General features: G+C 67.8%; 3 protein-coding genes across 8 annotated transcripts; 1 reads left to right on the forward strand and 2 right to left on the reverse strand.

The window, feature by feature from the left end:
- Positions 1-1,347: 1,347 nt before the first annotated feature.
- Positions 1,348-8,042, reverse strand: SLC26A11 (solute carrier family 26 member 11). Of its 5 annotated transcripts, none has more exons than XM_083804993.1 (16): positions 7,540-7,868; positions 7,175-7,367; positions 6,909-6,994; positions 6,121-6,200; positions 5,529-5,671; positions 5,088-5,263; positions 4,820-4,892; positions 4,469-4,519; positions 4,027-4,087; positions 3,718-3,773; positions 3,472-3,612; positions 3,000-3,127; positions 2,636-2,735; positions 2,160-2,296; positions 1,717-1,789; positions 1,348-1,582 (listed from the first exon to the last, which is right to left on the reverse strand). In XM_083804993.1, the coding sequence occupies exons 1-16, from the start codon at positions 7,735-7,737 to the stop codon at positions 1,482-1,484; spliced, it is 1,797 nt and encodes a 598-aa protein (XP_083661119.1). In that variant the 5' UTR covers positions 7,738-7,868; the 3' UTR covers positions 1,348-1,481. The 5 variants fall into 5 exon arrangements, with proteins under 5 accessions (XP_083661119.1, XP_083661120.1, XP_083661117.1 ...); XM_083804994.1 differs by having other exon boundaries at positions 2,160-2,293; positions 7,540-7,867; XM_083804991.1 differs by lacking the exon at positions 7,175-7,367 and having other exon boundaries at positions 7,540-8,033.
- SGSH (N-sulfoglucosamine sulfohydrolase) lies at positions 8,042-11,061 on the forward strand. 2 transcript variants are annotated; one of them, XM_083804997.1, is made up of 9 exons: positions 8,042-8,218; positions 8,314-8,474; positions 8,606-8,711; positions 8,884-9,034; positions 9,223-9,379; positions 9,515-9,596; positions 9,680-9,883; positions 10,280-10,437; positions 10,531-11,061. In XM_083804997.1, the coding sequence occupies exons 1-9, from the start codon at positions 8,137-8,139 to the stop codon at positions 10,837-10,839; spliced, it is 1,410 nt and encodes a 469-aa protein (XP_083661123.1). In that variant the 5' UTR covers positions 8,042-8,136; the 3' UTR covers positions 10,840-11,061. The 2 variants fall into 2 exon arrangements, with proteins under 2 accessions (XP_083661123.1, XP_083661122.1); XM_083804996.1 differs by having other exon boundaries at positions 10,280-11,061.
- A 593-nt stretch (positions 11,062-11,654) lies between these two features.
- On the reverse strand, positions 11,655-18,579 carry GAA (alpha glucosidase). Its single transcript, XM_083804975.1, has 19 exons — positions 18,159-18,579; positions 17,943-18,088; positions 17,480-17,645; positions 16,843-16,939; positions 16,638-16,757; positions 16,241-16,359; positions 15,988-16,119; positions 15,658-15,768; positions 15,375-15,488; positions 15,183-15,267; positions 14,956-15,073; positions 14,514-14,647; positions 14,261-14,412; positions 13,917-14,065; positions 13,692-13,833; positions 13,376-13,474; positions 13,073-13,237; positions 12,628-12,780; positions 11,655-12,253 (listed from the first exon to the last, which is right to left on the reverse strand). The coding sequence occupies exons 1-19, from the start codon at positions 18,555-18,557 to the stop codon at positions 12,194-12,196; spliced, it is 2,661 nt and encodes an 886-aa protein (XP_083661101.1). The 5' UTR covers positions 18,558-18,579; the 3' UTR covers positions 11,655-12,193.
- Positions 18,580-18,723: the final 144 nt, after the last annotated feature.

Raw genomic sequence — 18,723 nt, forward strand, 5'->3', positions numbered from 1 at the left:
CCGTTTCCCCGCTCTTGTTCCTCCCGGCCCAGCGCGCCCCTTCCCTTTGCCCACCTCCGTGTCCCCCCCCTGCAGGCCCTGCTGCTCCTGAGCTGCTCTCCCCCCGCGCCCCGGGCCGTGTGGCCCCTCAGCGGGCCGCCAGGCGCTCGGGGCAGCCGCTCGGTGAGGGGTGCTGGGCCCTGGGGCTGGGGCTCTGCGGGCACGGCCCCGGCCGTGGCATCCCTCCTCCCTCCGTGCCTGAAATTTGGGGCCTGCCTGCCGTCGTGCCCCTGTGCCCCCCCTCGCCTCGATCCTCTCCGAGCTCCCGTCGGGGTCGGGGTGTGTGGAGCAGCACAGCCAAAGGGCCTGGCTGAGCGAGGCGTGCGGGGAAACTGCCCGAACCCACTCCTCCGGGGTGCTCTCTCCTCATCTGGGGAGAGATGGGCAGGCAGACGGCGTGCGAGCCCTTCCAGCGCTGGAAAAGGCTTCTGTGCTGCCGCTGCGGTGACGAACTAACTCGCTGCCCGGCACCGCTCCGCTGCCCGGCACTGCTCCGCTGCGCAAACGCTGCTCTGGCCACCGGCAGGACCCCCCCGGGCCCTCGCTCCCGGGCACCGCCACCGTCACCGCACAAACTTTGACCGTGAGGAGCTGTGCGGGAGCACAGCAGGAACTGAAGAACTGGTTTCGGTTTCATTTCTTTGCTTTGTGCTCAGCTGCACCAAGAAATTACAGCTTAATTTCCCCCCTCCCCCCCAAAAAAAGCGTCTTTTCCAAAGGAAGACAGAGATGCACGCCAAGTCGTTTGTAATTACTGTTTTATTATGCCCTCCGTACGGGAGGGGGTCAGCCAACTGCCGCTCAGGAGAACTGCTTTGCTGTGGACCCCAGACCCATGCCCCACTGTCTGGCAGCCCCCATTTCACAGCAAGGCAAACAGAGACCGATGGCACGGCAGCTGTCCCCTGGGGTGGCCAGCAGAAGTCTGGCGAGAGGTGGGAGGACAGCCGTAGCCCTGCAGTGCCCAGGTGGGACAGCCCAGCCCTGCTGCAGGGCAGAGTCCGGCAGAAAATCCCACAAACCAAGAGGGATCAGTAAGAAGCAAAATAATCAATGTTGTTTTGTGTTTTTTTATTATTTCCTGGCAGCCTGAGCTTGAGAACTGCAGCACGGCCTTGGGCGTGCAGGGCAGCTCCAGCATCCTTGAAACTCACGGTGACAAGAGCACGCTCTGTGTCAGAGCTCAAAACGGATCAGAGTAAGAAAAGTTTCCAAAAATAAAACACCCGATTTAAAAAAGGCAGCTGCTCCCAGGATGGGGCCAGCCTGGAATGGAGGGGGGGTGACTCCCGGTGGCAGCGATAGGGACCCCCCAGGTCACTCCCCCGCCTTTGCCGTCTCTCCCCCACGCTGCCGGGCACTGCACAGGGCGTGCAGTCTCCAGGGCCATCGGGAACAGCTGCTCGGGCAAGGAGACGTGGTCCTGAGAAAGCTCCTCTGCCTCACTGGATGAGCCCCGTGGGCAGCAGCGAGCTCTCGCTGGTGCTGGTGCTGTCGAAAGGGGCTGCCCCGCTGCCCCCCGGCCCCACTCCGCTGCACCGCTCTGAGCAAGGAAGGGGGAAAGCAGGACAGAGTTAATCCAGTGCTAGTCCCGAATCCAACTTCCCGCAGGCTGGGCTCCTGCTCGCCAGCAGCCCTAGGAGGATCCTGCCGCAGCCGGGCAGCCCGAAGCCTCACCTGCCTCCTCCCAGCTGGGGAAATGTCGGAATCCTTCCAGGTCCGCAGCCAGCAAGGCTCGGAGAACCTGGTCCTGAGGGCAGAGAAACTGCAGCTGGGGAGCCCGGAGCCGGCGGGTTCCCCTCTGCCAGGGGCTCGGAGCTCTCCGGGCAGCCCAGGGCAGCGTGTGCCTGCGCAGGAGCTGCAGCCTTTGCCCCCGCCCCGCGTCCCGCAGCTGGACTCGGATGCTGCAGCCTCCACCTCCGTGAGCTGAAGGTGCTACCAAGAGGTGGCCGCATCCTTGCTTTGCACGGGAGATGGGAGCGGTGGCCCTGCTGGCTGGGGCGACCCGAGGGCTCTCCCTGCTGTGGGGAAGGCTGAGCCCACCGGTGCAGACCCTTCCCCTGGCAAGCAGGGCCGGCACGGTGCCGGCTGGGCTGGGGCTGCGCGTGGCCGCCACGTACCTGCAGGCCGCAGAAGGCCAGCGAGATGCCGTGCTTGCGCAGCTCCTGCAGCAGCTCTGCCAGCCCCGCCACCACCGTGTAATCGATGCTGCTGATGCGGTGGCAGTCCAGGATGATGGAGCACGGTGAGGGTGCTGCTGAAAGAACAGCATACGGTCGTTTCCCATTATGAGCACAGAATTAACAAGCACAGGGGGACGCAGCTCTTAGAGCAGGACTCAGCCCTGCGGATCAGGCAGCCCAAAGCTGCATTTGAGCTCAGCCGGGCCACCGCGCGTCCCATCCCTAGCGAGCCACACATGGCTGGAAGGGGCAAGACAATCGCAGGAGTCCCCACCGCAGGGAAGCCGGTCAGTGCCTGCTTAGAGCCACAGCCTGCAGGGCTCAGCCCACGCTCGCCTCCCCCAGAAGTGCTCTGGGTGGGCACCAGAGCCCAGCCCAGCCCCAGCCCAAGCCGGTGGCCGGGGGTGCGGTACCTGACAGAGCGCGGCTGCAGATGACATCCCGGAGGTGCTCGATGGCTGGGAAGTGCAGGCTGCTCCCCGGCTGCACCAGCAGCGTGCCCTGCCCCGACACCTGCACAAGACCCCCGGGGGAGGATGAGCCACAGGGAGCTCAGGGCTGGGGTCTGCCCCGAGCTGGTGCTTGTGCTCCTGTCCTTGTGCTCCTTGAACACGTCCCTGCGCTGTGCCGGTGGCTGGCTGGGGATTTGGGATGGGGCAGCGGCAGGACAGGAGGGCCCCGCGCCACCCCCTGCTGCTCCTGGGGCGCCCTCCCTGCTCCCCACTCCCTGTTGAGCCTGGCCGGCCCCAGCGCACCCACGCGAGGTGAGCAGCCCACCTTCAGCGGGGGCCTGGCGATGGAGTAGAGCAGCAGGACCCCCGAGACCAGCACCCCGGCCACAATGCCGTACTGCACCTCCCAGAAGCAGAACAGGAACGTCACGCAGAGGGGGACAAGGTCCAGCCCTGCAAGAGAGACAGCCCCAGGCTTGCCCGTGCACGAAAACCTCTGTGTGCCTGGCTGGTAAAAGTCTGGGGCTTCAGCACCCAATTCTGCACCCCCAGGACCCAAGCCCAGCACAGCTGAGTCTGGGGACAGTGATCGGAGCGAGGGCAGAGCCCTTGTGCTTGGGTCAGCAAAGGCAGAAACCCCAGGCCAGAGGTGCTGGGTGTGCAGCCCCCTGGAAAGGGCTTAGGGTCTGGTATTTCTGGGGTCCTGGCCAACCCCCTCTTGCCATCCCTCACGGGTCCGGGCAGCACGGCGGCTCGCAGGGAGAGCCGAGGCACGGCCGCCCCGCTTGTGCCCTCACTCTTAACCCTCCAGAGCGTCCTGAAGATCCCGGCGTCGAACATGGGGACCACGGCAGAGATGATGACGGCAGCCAGCGCCGCTTTGGGGATGTAGTAGAAGAGCGAGGTGAGGTACGCCAGCGAGAGCAGCACCAGGGCGCCTGCGGGAGGGCGGCAGCGCCTGAGCCGTGGGGCCCCGAGCGTGGGGGGGTCACCGAGGCCGGGAGCGGGCGCTGGGGCTGGGGGGAGAGGAGGCGCAGCCCTACCTGTGACCAGCCCCCCCGCCGGGGTGCAGACGCCCGTCTGCGCGTTCACCGCCGTCCTGAAACACAAGGCGGGCACGCCGTCCCCTCTGCTGCCCGCAGACCCCAGGGACTGCGGCGCACGGGCGGCGGGAGGGAAGCGGCTGCGTGAGCACAGCCCAGGCCCAGTGCGAGCAGCTGGGGACCAGGCCGCGGCCTCCAGGACCCACCGGGCCCGTGCCACCCTTAGCCTGACGTCTCGCGGAGCCCCCTCACGGCACAGCCCCATGAGCATCTCGCAGGCCAGGCCCTGCTCCCCAGCCTGCTACCCACCGGCCGAAGCTTCCTGTGACGGGATACGAGGAGAAGAAGGAGCCCAGGACGTTGGCAAGGCCTGCAGTGGGGAAAAGGAGGGGCTGGGGATGCAGCAGCTCCAGGAGGCGCTGCCCGGGGCCGCGAGGCCGATGTGTGTCACCACTGCCACCTCCATCCCACGTGGGAAATGGGGAGCAGGGCCTGTCCCGCCGCGTGCGCGGGGCTCAGGCTGCTGAGGAAACCCCAGCTAATTGTTGTGCCTGTGATTGCTTCGCACTCTTGAGCTCTGCTCGTCCTGCTTGAGGAGTCCCCTTGCACACAGAGGAGGTCCCCGAGCAGCGACCCCGCAGGGACAGCACCCAGGGCTGGTCCGCAGCATCCACCAGGAAGGGCTGCAGGACACCGCGGTGCTGGGGCCGGATCCCCACCCCCTGCCCTGCTGCTCCAAGCAGCCTCTTACCCATGGCCAGCAGCTCCTGGTTGGGGTCGATCCTGTAGTCGTTCTGCGAGGCTGGAAGAAGAGGCACAGCATCACCCAGTGCCTCCTGCAGGCTCAGCCCGCCACGCGCACGATGCGGGGGCAGCACCGGGACAAACATGGGGCCCCGTCCCGGCACCCCAGGGTACAGCAGCAGCCCTGGGACAGCGCTCAGCTCCTGCCCAAACCTTGGCCGTACCCAATGCGGGGACCCTCCTACCCTCCCCCCCACCGCTGCCCCCATGGGAAGAGGAATGCCCCCAGCCCCCCCAGCCCCTTGTATCCCCACCCCACTCCCGCCAGCAGAAACGCAGGAGCCCGGCGCAGCTGTACCAAAAGCCTTGGCAATCGCAACGGTCTCCACCAGGCCCATGAGTGGGACCACAGCCAGCCCGACTCCCATGTCCTGGAGGGGAGGACAGCGAGCGCTGTAGCAGAGGGACAGGGTTCGACCCACACCGCAGCCCCCTCCTGCCGCTGCCCGCGGAGGGGCTGCCCCTGCCCCGGGGCACTCGGGTCGCCTGGGTATTTACAAGGATGCTGAGGACCGAGGAAGGCAGCCCTGGGGAGGCCAGCCTTGCCCGGCCAGCCTGGCACCCACCTCCACCATCGTCCCGAAGGGCACGGTGCCGTTGGGCACAGCCTTGGAGAAGGGCGGCAGCCGGCAGGGGGGGAGGCCGCGGGGGATGCTGCCGGTGAGCGTCAGCGGCTGGGAGCCCCTCAGCTGGAAGCAGTAAGCCACCAGGCCAGCAAACAGGACCACGAGGGCGTTGCGTGCTGCAGCGGAGAGAACAACCCTCAAAACGTGCCAGGAGCCTGGGGCGGTGGGCGAGCACGGAGCGGGCAGGTACCCGGGCAGCGAGGTCTTCCAGCCTTAGGAAGGGGCAGGCAGGACGGCAGGACCGCCCGGGAGGCTTCGACCTCCCCAACCCACCTCAGGCCTGGGCCCCAGCAGCCTTGAGCTGCCCCTGCCCTGCCCCAGAGGAGGCCGAGGCCGCAGCAGAGGCTGCCAGGGGAAGGCAGGGGACGGAGGCCAACGCACCGGTGGCGCAGGTCCAGACGATCAGGTAGCTGGCCCTGGTGGCCAGCGGCTCCATGCGGGCGGCGGGGGGCATGCGGCTCTTCATTGCCCGCAGCCCTGCGAGCGTGGCCAGGCAGGCCAGCCCCAGGATGGCGTCCCCAGGCCTGCAACAGCACACGTCAGTGCTGGCCCCTCGCAGGGACGCTGCCCGCACCGCCGGCAAAACGCATCACCTCGCTCCCGATGCTCCCCTTGCAGGGATACCCGAGCTCCCCTTGGACTGTCAAAAACTGGAGGAGGGCTTGTGACACACAGACAGTCCCAAGGATGTGCCTTTGGGCTGTAAAAATCCTGATTTACCTAACTGGGAGCAGAAAATAGGACAAGCCTGCCCCATCCCTCCTCTCTAGCCATTTGAGAGCCCAAGTGCTTTGACATTTTGAATTTCCAGAACAAACAGAAAAGGCAGAGAACAGGTTCTCATGTCACGGTGCTGGGCAGGGACCAAGAAACTAGTCCGAGTGTGACCGGAGATGTGCTGCGAAGCATCAGGGCCCGAGAGCCTGCAGCTGCAGGGGGGATGAAGCAGGGAAGGCACAGGGATGATGCTGACCTGGTCTCCCCAATCCTCCTCAGCGTTTCATACACCTGCAGGAAAAACTGCCGAGGGATCCCGTGCAGGCCCAGGATGTTCTGTGCGGAGAGATAAAGCCTTGTGAGAGCCCTGCAGTGCCGGTGCTGGGACGGCTCGCAGCGACCCCCCCGAGTTCCCATGCACACATGGGGACAGCCATTCCCTGGTGCAGCTCCACGTGGGCAGACCCCAGCAATGCTCTGATTTTCTCCCAGGTCCCTGAGATGCCTCAGCTTGCCCTGCACCCCCGAGCACGCACCCGGCTGGGAGGGCGCTCCAGTGAGGTCCTGGCTGTGACCACAGACCTCAGCCAACGCCAGGCCTCTGGTTTCTCACACATCGCCCTGAGTCTGCCTGATTTAGGTTAACCACAAAGGAAGCATTGCAGCTCCAGAAGAGCCAGAGTGCTGCAGGCGCCGGAGGCCAGGGAGGGCCCGGCAGAGCTGCAAGCCCATCACAGCTCCCATCCCGCTCACCCAGCACCTCCTGCCAGCGGCCAAATCAACCCCCCTGCCGTGGTTTCACGGCTGTCCCCATGGCCACCAGCTCTCACCCCTTGCTGGTCACAGGAAGAGGCTGTGTTCAGCTTGGTCTGCTCTGAGCAGAACGCTCGGGGATGGGGCTCACCAGGGCTGGCAGGGGGACCCCGTCCCCTTCGTGGCTCCTTCCCCTCGCCCCCAGCCCATCGCTAAGCACCTCGGCTCCGCAGCACAGCCAGCTCCAGGAGAGAGCAGGCGAGAAGCGTGGAGCAGATCAGCAGCCCTTACCTTGACCTGGTTGAAGCTAATGGTGATGGACGCAGCCGATGTGAAGCCTTTTATGACCGGGCAGGAGATGAAGTCCAGCAGGAAACCTGCACGGGACAGGGGGCAGTAAGGACGCTGCTGGGGAGCAGGGCGGGGGGGTTGCACGCACACAGAGCTGTCACAAGCGTTAGCAGGACAACCCCAGCATCTCAGAGAGCACAGAGCAGGGAACAACTCCAGGACACATCCCCAAAACGTGACGGCGCGCGGCAGCAGCAGCATCTCACCGAGGTGCAGGAGCCCCATGGCCAGCTGGATGCAGCCAGCCAGGAAGGTGAGCAGCACGGCATAGGCAGGGTCGTGGAAGGCGTAAGAGGAGACGAGCAGCGACATGATGGCGGTGGGACCCAGCGTCACGTCCTTGGCGGTTCCCAGGAAGCAGTAGACAAAGCAGCCCACGAAGGAGGAATAGAGGCCGTACTGCGCGGGGACAGAGGCGCGCTCAGCACGGTGCAGGGAGCGCAGCCGGAGCCGCCCCCAGCCCGAGCACACGCGGCGCGTCCCCACGCGCGGGGCTGCCCCCGGCCCCCCCCCGCCCCCCGGCCCCCGGCGGCTGCGGGCTCCCGGCTGCGCCCGGGGTGCGGGCACCCACCTGCGGGGGCAGGCCGGCCACCTCGGCGTACGCCAGCGCCTGCGGCACCACCGTGAGGCCCACGGTCGCGCCGGCGATCAGGTCGAGCTGCAGCCAGCCCGGCGAGTAGCGGGGCAGCCAGCCCAGGACCGGCAGCCGCCTCCGCAGCGCCCGGAGCCAGCAGCGCCGCCGGGGCTCGGGGGGACCCCGCGCCCACATGGCTCAGGGCAGGGGCGGCGCCGGCCGGGCTCGGCGGGGGGCTGGCGGCATCCCGGGGGGGCCCGCCCGGTACCGCCCGGTACCGCCGGAGCAGCGCCCGCCGGCGCTCGCCGCCGTCCCGAGGCTCCCGGCCCCGGGGGCAGAGACCACCGGAGCGAGCAGCCCGCGAGCCGCTGCGGGGCCGTGCGGGGCCGTGCGGGACCCCGGGCGCTCTCCGCTCCCTGCGCGCTGCCGGCAGCTCCCGGTGCATCCGGGAGGGCCCCTCCCGGGCCGGATCTGAGCCGCCCGGGCAGCCTCATGTGACGGGCAGAGGAGGAGCCGGGGCCGCCGAGCCCCGCCGCTGCCGGGGCCGCTGCCGGGGCCGATCCCGGGGCCGGGGCCGGTGCCGGTGCCGGTGCCATGCGGCCCTGGGCGCTGCCGCTGCTGCTGGGCGCGCTCCGGCTCGGCGCAGCCCCCGCCCGCAACGCGCTGCTGCTGCTGGGTGAGCGCGGACCCCCCCCCCCGAACCCTCCCCTGTTCCCCCCCCCCCCCGGCCCCGCAGCGGCCCCCCCCTCACCCCGCGCCCCTTCCCCGCAGCGGACGACGGCGGCTTCGAGAGCGGCGCCTACAACAACTCGGCCATCCGCACGCCCGCCCTGGACGCGCTGGCCCGCCGCAGCCTCCTCTTCCAGAACGCCTTCACCGCCGCCAGCAGCTGCTCCCCCAGCCGGGCCAGCATCCTCACCGGGCTGCCCCAGGTGGGCGCCCCCAGCCGCCCCCCACCCCCCCAATCCCCGGACCCGCTCCCCGCACCGCAGCCAAGGTCCGGGCGCGGCTGGGTGCTCTGGGGCTGGCGTCGCCCAGCCTCGTGGTCTTCCCCCATCCGCAGCACCAGAACGGGATGTACGGGCTGCACCAGGACGTGCACCACTTCAACTCCTTCGACGGCGTGCGGAGCCTGCCCCAGCTGCTCAGCCAGGCAAACGTCCGCACGGGTACGGAGCCCCCCGGGCCGGTGAAACGGGCGGGGAAACCTCCCCTCCGTGCCCCAGCGCCCGCCGGGCGAGAGAACGGCCCGCGGGTTACACGGCGCCAGCTGGGCCCCTGCCCCTGCTCGGTGCCGCCGGCTGGGTTCTCCCGGCACACCGCGTGGCTGCGTCCCCGCAGGGATAATTGGGAAGAAGCACGTTGGGCCTGGGGCCGTCTACCCCTTTGACTTCGCCTACACGGAGGAGAACAGTTCGGTCCTGCAGGTGGGGAGGAACATCACCCGAATCAAAGAGCTCGTCCGGCGCTTCCTCCAGAGCCAGGACACGAGGTGAGACGGACACGAGGCGGGACGGACACGAGGCGGGACGGACCGTGTGTCCCTGGGACGGGGCTGAGCCGCCACGGGGCCCTGAGCACCCTGCCAGGGGACACAGGGGGTGTCTCTGACCATGGGGATCTGGGGGGGCAAGGGCAGCCCCTCGCTACACCCCCTCCACCCTCTCCCCCGATCTCTAGGCCTTTCTTCCTTTACGTTGCCTTCCACGACCCCCACCGCTGCGGGCACTCCCAGCCCCAATACGGGGCCTTTTGTGAGAAATTTGGCAATGGAGAGAGCGGCATGGGCCGGATCCCTGACTGGAAGCCACAGCTCTACCACCCAGAGGAAGTGCAGGTGGGGGCTCAGGGGGGGGTCCCGGGGGCTGCGCAAAGCTCCATCACTGCTGTCAGCATCAACGTGATGGGCGAAGGCTGCCTGGTGTGCCTGTGCCATCCCTCCCCAGGGCCACCATCCCCTTTTTCCATGTAGGTCCCTCCCTTTGTTCCAGACACGCCGGCTGCCCGGGCGGACCTGGCAGCCCAGTACACGACCATTGGGCGCATGGACCAAGGTAGGAGCTGCCGGGCTTGGGCCGGCACCCGTGCACGCAGAGGGCCCTCCCGCAGCCACCCAGCTCTGCTCTGCCGTCCGCAGGGATCGGGCTGGTCCTGGAGGAGCTGCAGCGCGCTGGCTTCCTCAACAGCACGCTGGTGATCTACACCTCCGACAACGGCATCCCCTTCCCCAGCGGCAGGACCAACCTCTACCGGTCGGGCACGGCCGAGCCCCTGCTGCTCTCCTCCCCGGAGCACACCGGGCGCTGGGGCCAGGTCAGCCCGGCCTTCGCCAGCCTCCTGGGTAAGAGCCCTCGGGGAGGGAGCAGAGCTGTGCCTGAGGGGCACGGCCAATTCCTCGCTCTGCCCGGGCTGGAACTGGGGGTCCCCTCCCCGAGGGCAGCCCGCAGCTCTCAGCATCGCCATGCCAGGCTGTGGGAAGGGAGAGGACAGAGCACAGAGCCGCTGTGCCCTGCAGGGACGTCCCACCAGGGCTGTGCTGCACCCCCTGCACTGCAGCAGCCCCGGCCCCGTGTGGCTGTCGTGTCCCTCCTGCCTCCCGAGCAGCCACGGCGGGAGGGAGCAGCGTGGCCACCGCAGCCCTGGTGGCAGCCCCGGAGACCTTTCGGCCCCCTCTTCAAGCTTCAGTTTGCTCCCATGGGCAGCAGCCCCCTCCTCTCACTCTTCTCTTCCCCTCCAGATGTCACGCCAACCATTCTGGACTGGTTCTCCATCCCCTACCCTTCCTACAGCTTATTTGGCTCAAAGCGGGTGCAGCTCACAGGAAAATCTCTCCTGCCGGCACTGGAGAAGGAGCAGCCCTGGGCCACCACCTTCAGCAGCCAGAGCCACCACGAGGTGACCATGTACTACCCCATGAGGGCCATCCAGCACCACCAATTCCGCCTCATCCACAACCTCAACTACAAGATGCCCTTTCCCATCGACCAGGACTTCTACGTCTCGCCCACTTTCCAAGACCTGCTCAACCGCACGAGGGCCGGGCGGCCCACCCACTGGAACAAGACGCTGCACCAGTACTACTACAGGGACCGCTGGGAGCTCTTTGACTGCAGCCAGGACCCCACCGAGAGCCACAACCTGGCCCCCGATCCCCGGTACGGCGCCGTCTTCCAGATGCTTCGCACGCAGCTACTCAAGTGGCAGTGGGACACTGGGGACCCCTGGGTGTGCGCCCCCGATGCTGTCCTGGAGGAGAAGCTGAGCCCGCAGTGCCGGCCGCTGCACAACGAGCTGTGAGCGCCCAGTGCATCCCAGTGCTGTCCTGGGGCCGGCCCCGCTCAGCGCCCTGCACTGCCCCTGGGCTGGGCCGGTGCCAGATCCCTGCGTGGGATCCCGAGGCTGCGCTTTCTGCATCACAGTTTCTGTCCCCGAAGCATTAAGGGACCCTTGCAGCTTTACTCTCAGCCAGAGAAGCTGTAAAGCCAAATTGCTCCTCAATAAAGCCTCTGGAGGAGCGGCCTCCGTTTCTGCCTGGAGTTCAGCACGTCCCTGCCAGCACCCTTCCCCTGCTGCAGCTCTCAGCGCTGCGGTCTCTGCGAACCCTTCTGGAGAGCTGTGCGCCCGCTGCTCTCTGGGGAAACGGGCCAGCAGGTCCCAGTGAGCACACCGAAGTGACACGGTTTAATTTGGCGAAACGCACAGAGCCTACAGAGTCTCTGAGGTGACCCTCACCCCAGTGACCCAGAACTGGGGGTGTGGAGGGGCCTGGGGACGTGGCCCCAGCTCTGGGGTGGCCACACCGGGCACCCAGCGTAGGGCTGCCCTGGCCTCCCACCTCTCTTCGTGCCCCAGCCCCGGCGACGAACAGGGGGCAGGGGCTGTGGCACCGGCTGCCCCCATCCCAGCAGGTGAGCTCCAGGTCGTCCCTGCCACGCTGGGAAATGGGGCAATGCCTGCAAAGGACACAGGCACCCGTGTCAGGGATGGAGCCAGGGTGTCCGTGCCAAGGAGAGGGCTGAGCCAGAGGCCAGCACCGATTTTAGGACAGGTCTGAGGCTGGCAGAGAACGGCACAGACGCCGCGTGTCCTGAGGCTGCAGCAACACCAACTGCTTGGAGCAAACAGCCGCTCTTTATTCACAGCACTTCTCCCCCAGCCCTGCTCCCAGCCCTCGCGGAGGCAGCTCCAGGCTTCCCCGGGGCGCAGCCACGAGGGGCTCCCCACACCCACACCCCCAGGGTATTCCATCACCCAGCAGACACCAAACAGCAGAGCCCAGTGCGCACAAGGGACTCGTCTCTCCTGTGTCCATCCCAAAACCACAACGAGAAGAATCCCCATAGTCTTTCGGCAGGGTGCCAGTTTGGCACGTTGACAGGTTTGCTGTCTCACAAGGCACTTGGGTCTTTTTTTCCCCTCTTGAAGGAGATGAGGGTTTTTCCCCATCCCTTAAGGGTTCTTTGAGCTTGCCAGAGCGAGTCCAGTTTATACACCTCAAGTTAATGCATTTCAGCACGAAGGACAGCCGGGCTCGCAGCACAGGAGCCGCGTTTTGTGCTGCTTTTCAGTAGAGACGGAGGGATCCGGCCGCAGGGCACAGCGGCGCAGCAGCACCTGACCCCACTGGCTGCGCGTGGAGGCGGTCACCGGCTCAGGACCAAGTGACCACAAACTGCTCCCACATCGGCAGCGACACGGGGACGCTCAGCACCTGCGGAGGCAAAGGAAGGGTCAGCGGTTGGGAGGGCAGCCCCCACGCCTCCCACTGCCCGGGTGCTCCCCAGGGAAGGCTTCCAACGACAGACCCCCAGGGCAGAGCTGTGCCGCTGCTCCCTGCAGAGCTCCGGTCCCATCACCACACACCCCATCCTCTCTGCCCAACTTTTCCCCACGCTCGTCCCCTTGCGTGGCTGAATCCTGCCAGGGCAGGTGACCCGGCCTTACTGGGCAGCCCCTTACTCCTCGGTGCAAACAAAGCAGACCCGGTGCCATCGCTAGGGCCAAACCCCGCCAGCCCCCAGCTGTGCCCTGCAGCCACCCTCTCCTGCAGGCTCAGAGCTGCTCGCGGGCAGGCCCAGCGCTCACCTGGGTGTCGCTGCGGTAGGAGAAGTCATCCACGCGGGCACCGTTGGCCAGGACCTGCCGGGGAGGGCTGGTGACACCCAGGATGGTCACGGCCTCCAGCAGGATCCCGTCAAGGTGGCTGCTCGCCCGCAGGATCTGGCTGAGCACGGCGCCCTGCGGGGACAGCGGGGACGGTCACCCTGTGCCACCAGGCCCCAGGGCTTCTCCAAGCGCCCGCACCTCACCCCAGCCAACACTGCCTGCCGCTGCCCCGTGCCCTAAACACGCCAAGAGCAGCCCACAGGGACACTGGTGCCTGCGAGGATGGGGCTCACTCTGGTGATTTCATCATGATGGGGGCTTGCTGCGGCAAGGCAGGGGGCTGCCCACCACCGCGTGCGCCCCAGGGGACAGCACCTGCAGGTGGCTGCAGAGCCGTGCCCAAACACCCCCCTCCCACGCTCACGTGTGCGGCCAGGAAGAGGGTCTCGGTGTAGTCCCCCTTCTCGAAGCTCTGCCAGCTCTCCCCATCGTCCCAGAACAGCTCTCCCCGGGCGAAGCCGTCCGGCGTCAGGGCCACCACCAAGGCCATCCCCTTCTTGCGGGACTCGGCAGTGCTGAACGCAGGCTCCTGGGGGCACGGGGGTGGGTGCAGGGTCAGGCACAGCAACCCCACTGGTGTGTCCCCAGGCCTGGCTGAACACCCGCAGCTCGGCCAGGCACGCACGGGGTCAGGCTGCCAGCGGGGTGGCAGCGCTGAGGGACTCACCTGCAGGGGCAGGATGTGCCCCGCTCGGACGTGCACATTAATGGTGTCCAGGGGAGCCGGCAAGAGGATCCACTGGCCTTTGCTGTGGATGGTCGAGTCCTAAAGAAGAAAAATAAAGGACAGGTCTCAGGGGTCAGCGTGCCCACGGGGGATCGCAGCTGAGCGCCGCAGCCCTCACGCTACCACGAGTGAAGCCTCACAGGAGGCAGAAGTCCTCAAGAGCTGATCTGGGGGAAGCTCAATGGGCCCGCTACCCGGGAGGGATGGGACGGAGGAACGGGGTGGCCGTTCCCGGGAGCCCAGCGGCAGCACCTACCCCCGCGAGGCTGTACCACGTCCCGGCCGGGAAGTAGCCGCTGACTTTGGTCTGTCCTGCCTCCAGCACCGGCGTGACGAGCAGCCCCCCGCCCCACAGGAGCTGGCGGTCCACGGTCCAGGTGTTGGGGTCTTTGGGGAACCTGGGGAGGGACGGCGGGCGGCAGTGCAGCCCCAGAGCATTGCCGGCCGCAGCCCCCCTGCCCACCCCCGCCGCAGCACTCACTCGAGGAAGAGCGGCCGCGCCACCGTCTCCCCGGCGGCGTGAGCCCGGTGGAAGAGGGTGTAGAGGTAGGGCAGGAGGGAGTAGCGGAGGCGGAGGGCTTTCCTCATGGCGTCCTGGGCGGCCGGGCTGAAGGCATACGGCTCCTGCGGCTGCAGGGGAGAAGCCGAAGCGGGATGCTCAGGCAGCACGGGGACGGTCGGTGAGCGCCTGCCGGGGAGACGCGATGGACGCCCCGCGTGCCGGAGCCTGGCCCCATGAGCACGGCCCAGCCTCGGCCCCAGAGCTGCCCCCAGCCCACCCAGTGCAGTGCCCACCAGGGCAAGGGCTCCTGGCCCCGCGCTCACCCGGTTGCCGTGGTCATTGTGGTTCCTCATGAAGGGGTAGAAGGCGCCCAGCTGGGTCCAGCGCACGCACAGCTCCTCGGATGTGTCGCCCAAAAACCCGCAGATGTCGGCACCCACCAGCGGCACCCCGAAGAGGTTGAAGAGCAGCACCTCTGCGGAGGGGACACAGAGGGAACGGGGGCTCGGTGGTGCTGGGCCAGCCCCCAGAGAAGCCCCGAAGGGAGCAGGGGCTGGATGCGGCCCCGCAGCCTACCTGGCACGGAGTAGGACAGCTGCTCCCAGTTGCTCTCGACATCCCCCGTCCAGTGCCCAGCGTAGCGGCCGTGCCCAGCGAAGGTGGAGCGTGAGATGACGAAGGGACGCTTGCCCCGGATCCTCACCAGAGCGCTGCGGGGAGGAGGCGGCTCAGCCCGGCTGTGGAAGGGGCTCAGCCCTGCGCTGGTGGCTCCCAGCAGCAGCACAAAGCACGCTGCGCTACAAACCAACCCCTCGCCCATCTGCTGCAGCCCTTCCCCGTGCCCAAGCCGTTTGTCGTGGTGCAGGGAGGTGCCTCTCCCCAACCCGGGTGGCTCCAGCATCCCCTACCCCCCCCCCCCCAGGGGAGCTGATGGGCTACAGCTCCCTGGGGCTCCTGGGGCGGTCTCCTGTCGGGGGGAAGCTTTCCCGCAGGAGCTGCAGCAGGAGCCCAGGCTTACTCATGGGAAGCGATGGCCTCGGTCAGCCCGTACAGGCTGTGCAGGTTGTAGTGCGAGGAGAGGTATTGCTGGCTGGAGGCACAAATGGTTCCTGCCTGGAGGCGTCCCCCGAACACGCCTGCAGGGGAGAGGAGGCGGTGAGGGCAAGCTCGGGGCAGCCGGGCAGAGCCTCGCCCGCCGCAGCATCCTCCGTGCCCCCAGCCTCGGGCCGGCCCCGCTCTGCTCACCTGGCACGTACGGGGGCTTCTCCAGGCTGTTGTTGGGGCAGCCGTCCTGGGAGCCCTCCACGAAGTTGGATGGCTCGTTCATGTCCTGGGGAGAGGGGGAGCCCTCGCTTCTGGGGGGGACCCGGCAGAGGGGCGGGGAAGGAGCTGGGAGCTGCATCCCGGAGCTCTGCCGGCGGGGGATCGGCCACTCACAATCCACATGCCATCGAAGGGCACCCGGTCGTGGAAGTCCTTCAACATGTCGTGCCACCACTCGTGCGTCTCCGGGTTGGTGAAGTCTGGGAAAGCCGTCGGGCCTGGCCACACCTGCAGGAGGGAGGCAGCGCTGGGCAGAGCCACGCCACCCCCGTCCCTGTCCCCTCCACCCCGCTTTTCAGCAGGGCTGCCCCTGCATGTTCCTCTCCCTCTTGCAGCTGCTGCCCCACAGCCCCCTAAGCCCCCAGCCACGGGGACGGGGGCCGATGCCACAACGCACCTTCCCGATGAGGGGCTGCCCCGTGGCATTTCGGATGAACACCCCTCGCTTCAGTCCATCGTCGTAGGGCTTGTAGGTGCCAGGAGGCCCTGAGCTGCTGATCCCGGGATCCTGCCGGGGTACAAAGCTGGGGTTTCACCAGCAAGGACAGGGAACAGCATCCTGCGCGCCCAGCCCCGCTCCTGCTGGTTGCCTGCCAGAAACCCTGCAAAACCCTGGGGCAGCAAAGGGCGAAGACACAGCCTGAGGAAGCAGCACGGCCTGCACGTGAAGGCCAGGGCCCAGCTGGAGCTGTCACCCGCCCTGGGGCAAACCGGAGGCATCGCTCACCACGATCATCACGTAGCGCAGGCCTCGCTGGTGGAAATCCCGCACCATGTCCGGGTAGTCCTTAAACGTTTCCTTGTTGAAGGTGAAATCCCTCTTAGCGTCCATGTAATCCAGGTCGTTCCACTGCACGTCCTGCAGAGCCGGCGGCAGCGCTCAGGAAGGAGACGGCCTCCCCGTACACCGCTGGGCCCCGCTAACCGGGACAGGCGTCCCTCGGGCCCACCACGCTCACCGGGCCCCGGCCGCCACCTACCAGGGGGAAGCGGGCGGCCGACATGTTGGCCACGGCCTGCCGGGTGGTGGTGGTAGAGGAGTAGCCCCAGCGGCAGAGGTGGAAGCCCAGGCCCCAGTACGGGGGCATGAACGGGAACCCTGTAAGTCAGGAGGGTGGGTGGCTTCACTCTGCCCCGCTCGCAGCCACGGCGCTGCAAGGGGCCGGGGGTCTTCTGGGGGGGGGGGATCACAATTTGCATCTCCCCAGCCACAACAGCTGGCACGCATGGCAGCACATCTGAGCGGCCCAGGGAAAGGGACCTGCCAAGCCCTTCGTGCTGCAGCGTTGCCAGCAGCAGCACCCACTCGTTGCCAGCAGCGGCCGGCATCCCAGGAGCGCCCGTGCCCCAGGGCCACATCCTGCTGCGGGTCCCTACCCACGACATCCAGGTACTGCCGCACCACGCTCTTGGGGTCGGGGCCCAGGAAGACGTAGAAGTCCAGAATCCCGCCCGTCGTGCGCCACGTCAGGGCCGGGCTCGGCTGCAGGACCACGTCTGGGGGAGGCACGAGCACCGGAGGAGCAAGATGAGGACTGGCCCTCAGTCCAGCCCCGTACCCCAGCGCCTCCGCAGCACTCACCCATGGCGTTGCTGTTCAGCAGGAAGACGCCGTGGGCCGAACCGCCGTCCTCTATCACCAGGTAGAAAGGGTGGGAGCCGTACAGGTTGACCTGGGGCTGGAGCAGAGCACAGCGCATCGCCGGTGGGGCTCAGCCGAGACCCCAGCATGGTGCCCGCCTGCGCCTCGCATCTGCTCGGCTCAGGGTGAGCAGGGTTAGGGTTGGGGTTAGGGTTTGGCTTGGGGGTCAGGGTTAGGACTAGGGGGTGGGGGTAGGGTTAGGGTTTAGGATTAGGGTTAGGTTCAGTGTTAGAGGGTTTGGGTTAGCATTAGGGTTAGGGGTTAGGGTTAGGGGTTAGGGTTACGGTTAGGGTTAGGGATTAGGGTTAGGCATTAGGGTTAGAGGTTTAGGGTTAGGGTTTGACTTAGGGGTTAGTGTTAGGATTAGGGGGTTGGGTTAGGGTTTGGGTTTGGTTTAGGGGTTAGTGTTAGCGTCAGGGTAAGGGTTAGGGTTGCAGATCGCTGCCCAGGCAGCACAGCTCTGCCCCGGGCTGCTGGGATGGGCCCCTTCCCATGGGGGCTCAGCCCCCAGCACCATGGAGCCCTACAGCACAAAGCCGTGGGCGAGACGCCTCCCTCCCCCCAGCCCCGTCCGTACCACTGGCGCCATGTCCCGGTTCCAGAGGGTGACCTTGGTCCAGGCCGTGTCGAGAACGAGCGGTGCCAGGTGTTCCCCCAGCCCAGAGATGAAACGAGAGGGCAGGGAGGTGGAGATCTGCAGGAACTGGTCTGCGAAGAACAGGGGCGCAACGGTGGTGTTCAGCCTGCCGGGGAGAAATGGGGCCTCTGCAAACAGCCCTGGCGTGAGGGCCGGAGGAGACGGACACCCCCCAGCTCCGGGAGGGCCACGAGCGCTCATAACCGGGCGCTGCAGTCACAGCACGAAACAGAACCGGGCTTTGGCTGAGCCCTGGGATTCCTGCTTCCCCTCCGTGCCTACCGCTGAGCCACGGTAATGGCAAAGGTCGGGGCAGAGACCCCACTGCTGCTGTGGGACCCGTGGGACGCAGCAGGGCAGCACGGGGAGCCTTCGGCCCCGCTCGGTGCAGGACATCACTTACAGGACCTGGCCGCCGGGCCACCGGGAGACGACGAGGCCGAAAGGATCCTCGTGGACCTGCACCCCGTAGAGCGTGGAGGCCGCCCGGGCGCTCACCCGCGGCGTGGCCAGGGGCACCTCGTAGCGCTGCCGGGCCGGGTCCCGGAGCTGCGGGCGGGGACAGGGGCTCAGCCGGGGCCGGGGGCGGCGGGCGCAGCCGGGAGGGGACCGGGCGCACCGTGAAGCGCAGGCGGCTCTCGGTCTCCAGCGCCACGTCCAGCCGCAGGACGCCCACGTCCCCCGGCAAGAAGCTGGGGGCGACGCGGCGGAGCCGGGCCGCGTAGCCGCGGGCGGTGGCCGTCAGGTTCTCGGCCCGGTAGCTGCGGTAGCCGCGGGGGAAGAAGCACCAGGGCGGGCCCCCGCCGGCACCGGGGGCGTAGCAGCAGCCCCGCGCCTCGCAGCCCTCCCGCGCCAGCAGCCGCTCGGGGCCGCAGTCGAAGCGGTGGCTCGGGGGCACCTCGCAGCCGGCGGCCGCGGAGCTGCCGGCGGCGGGGACCAGCAGCGCCAGCAGCGCGGCGGCGGCCGCGGCCACAGCCCCGAGCCGCGGCCCCGGGCCGGCTCCCCCCGGCCCCGGCATGGCTCCCCCCGGCCCCGGCCCGGCTCCCCCCGGCCCCGGCCCGGCTCCCCGCGGTCCCAGCTCCGAGCAGGCGCGGCGGGGAGGCAGCACCGCCCCGGCCGGCTCGGGCCGGGCCCCTTCCGGCCTCCGCTGCCTCCCCCGGAGCCTCCGGCGGGCAGCGCGGTTC

The sequence above is a fragment of the Anser anser genome (assembly GCF_964211835.1).
Source record: "Anser anser genome assembly, chromosome: 19".
NCBI classification, from domain to species: domain Eukaryota; kingdom Metazoa; phylum Chordata; class Aves; order Anseriformes; family Anatidae; genus Anser; species Anser anser.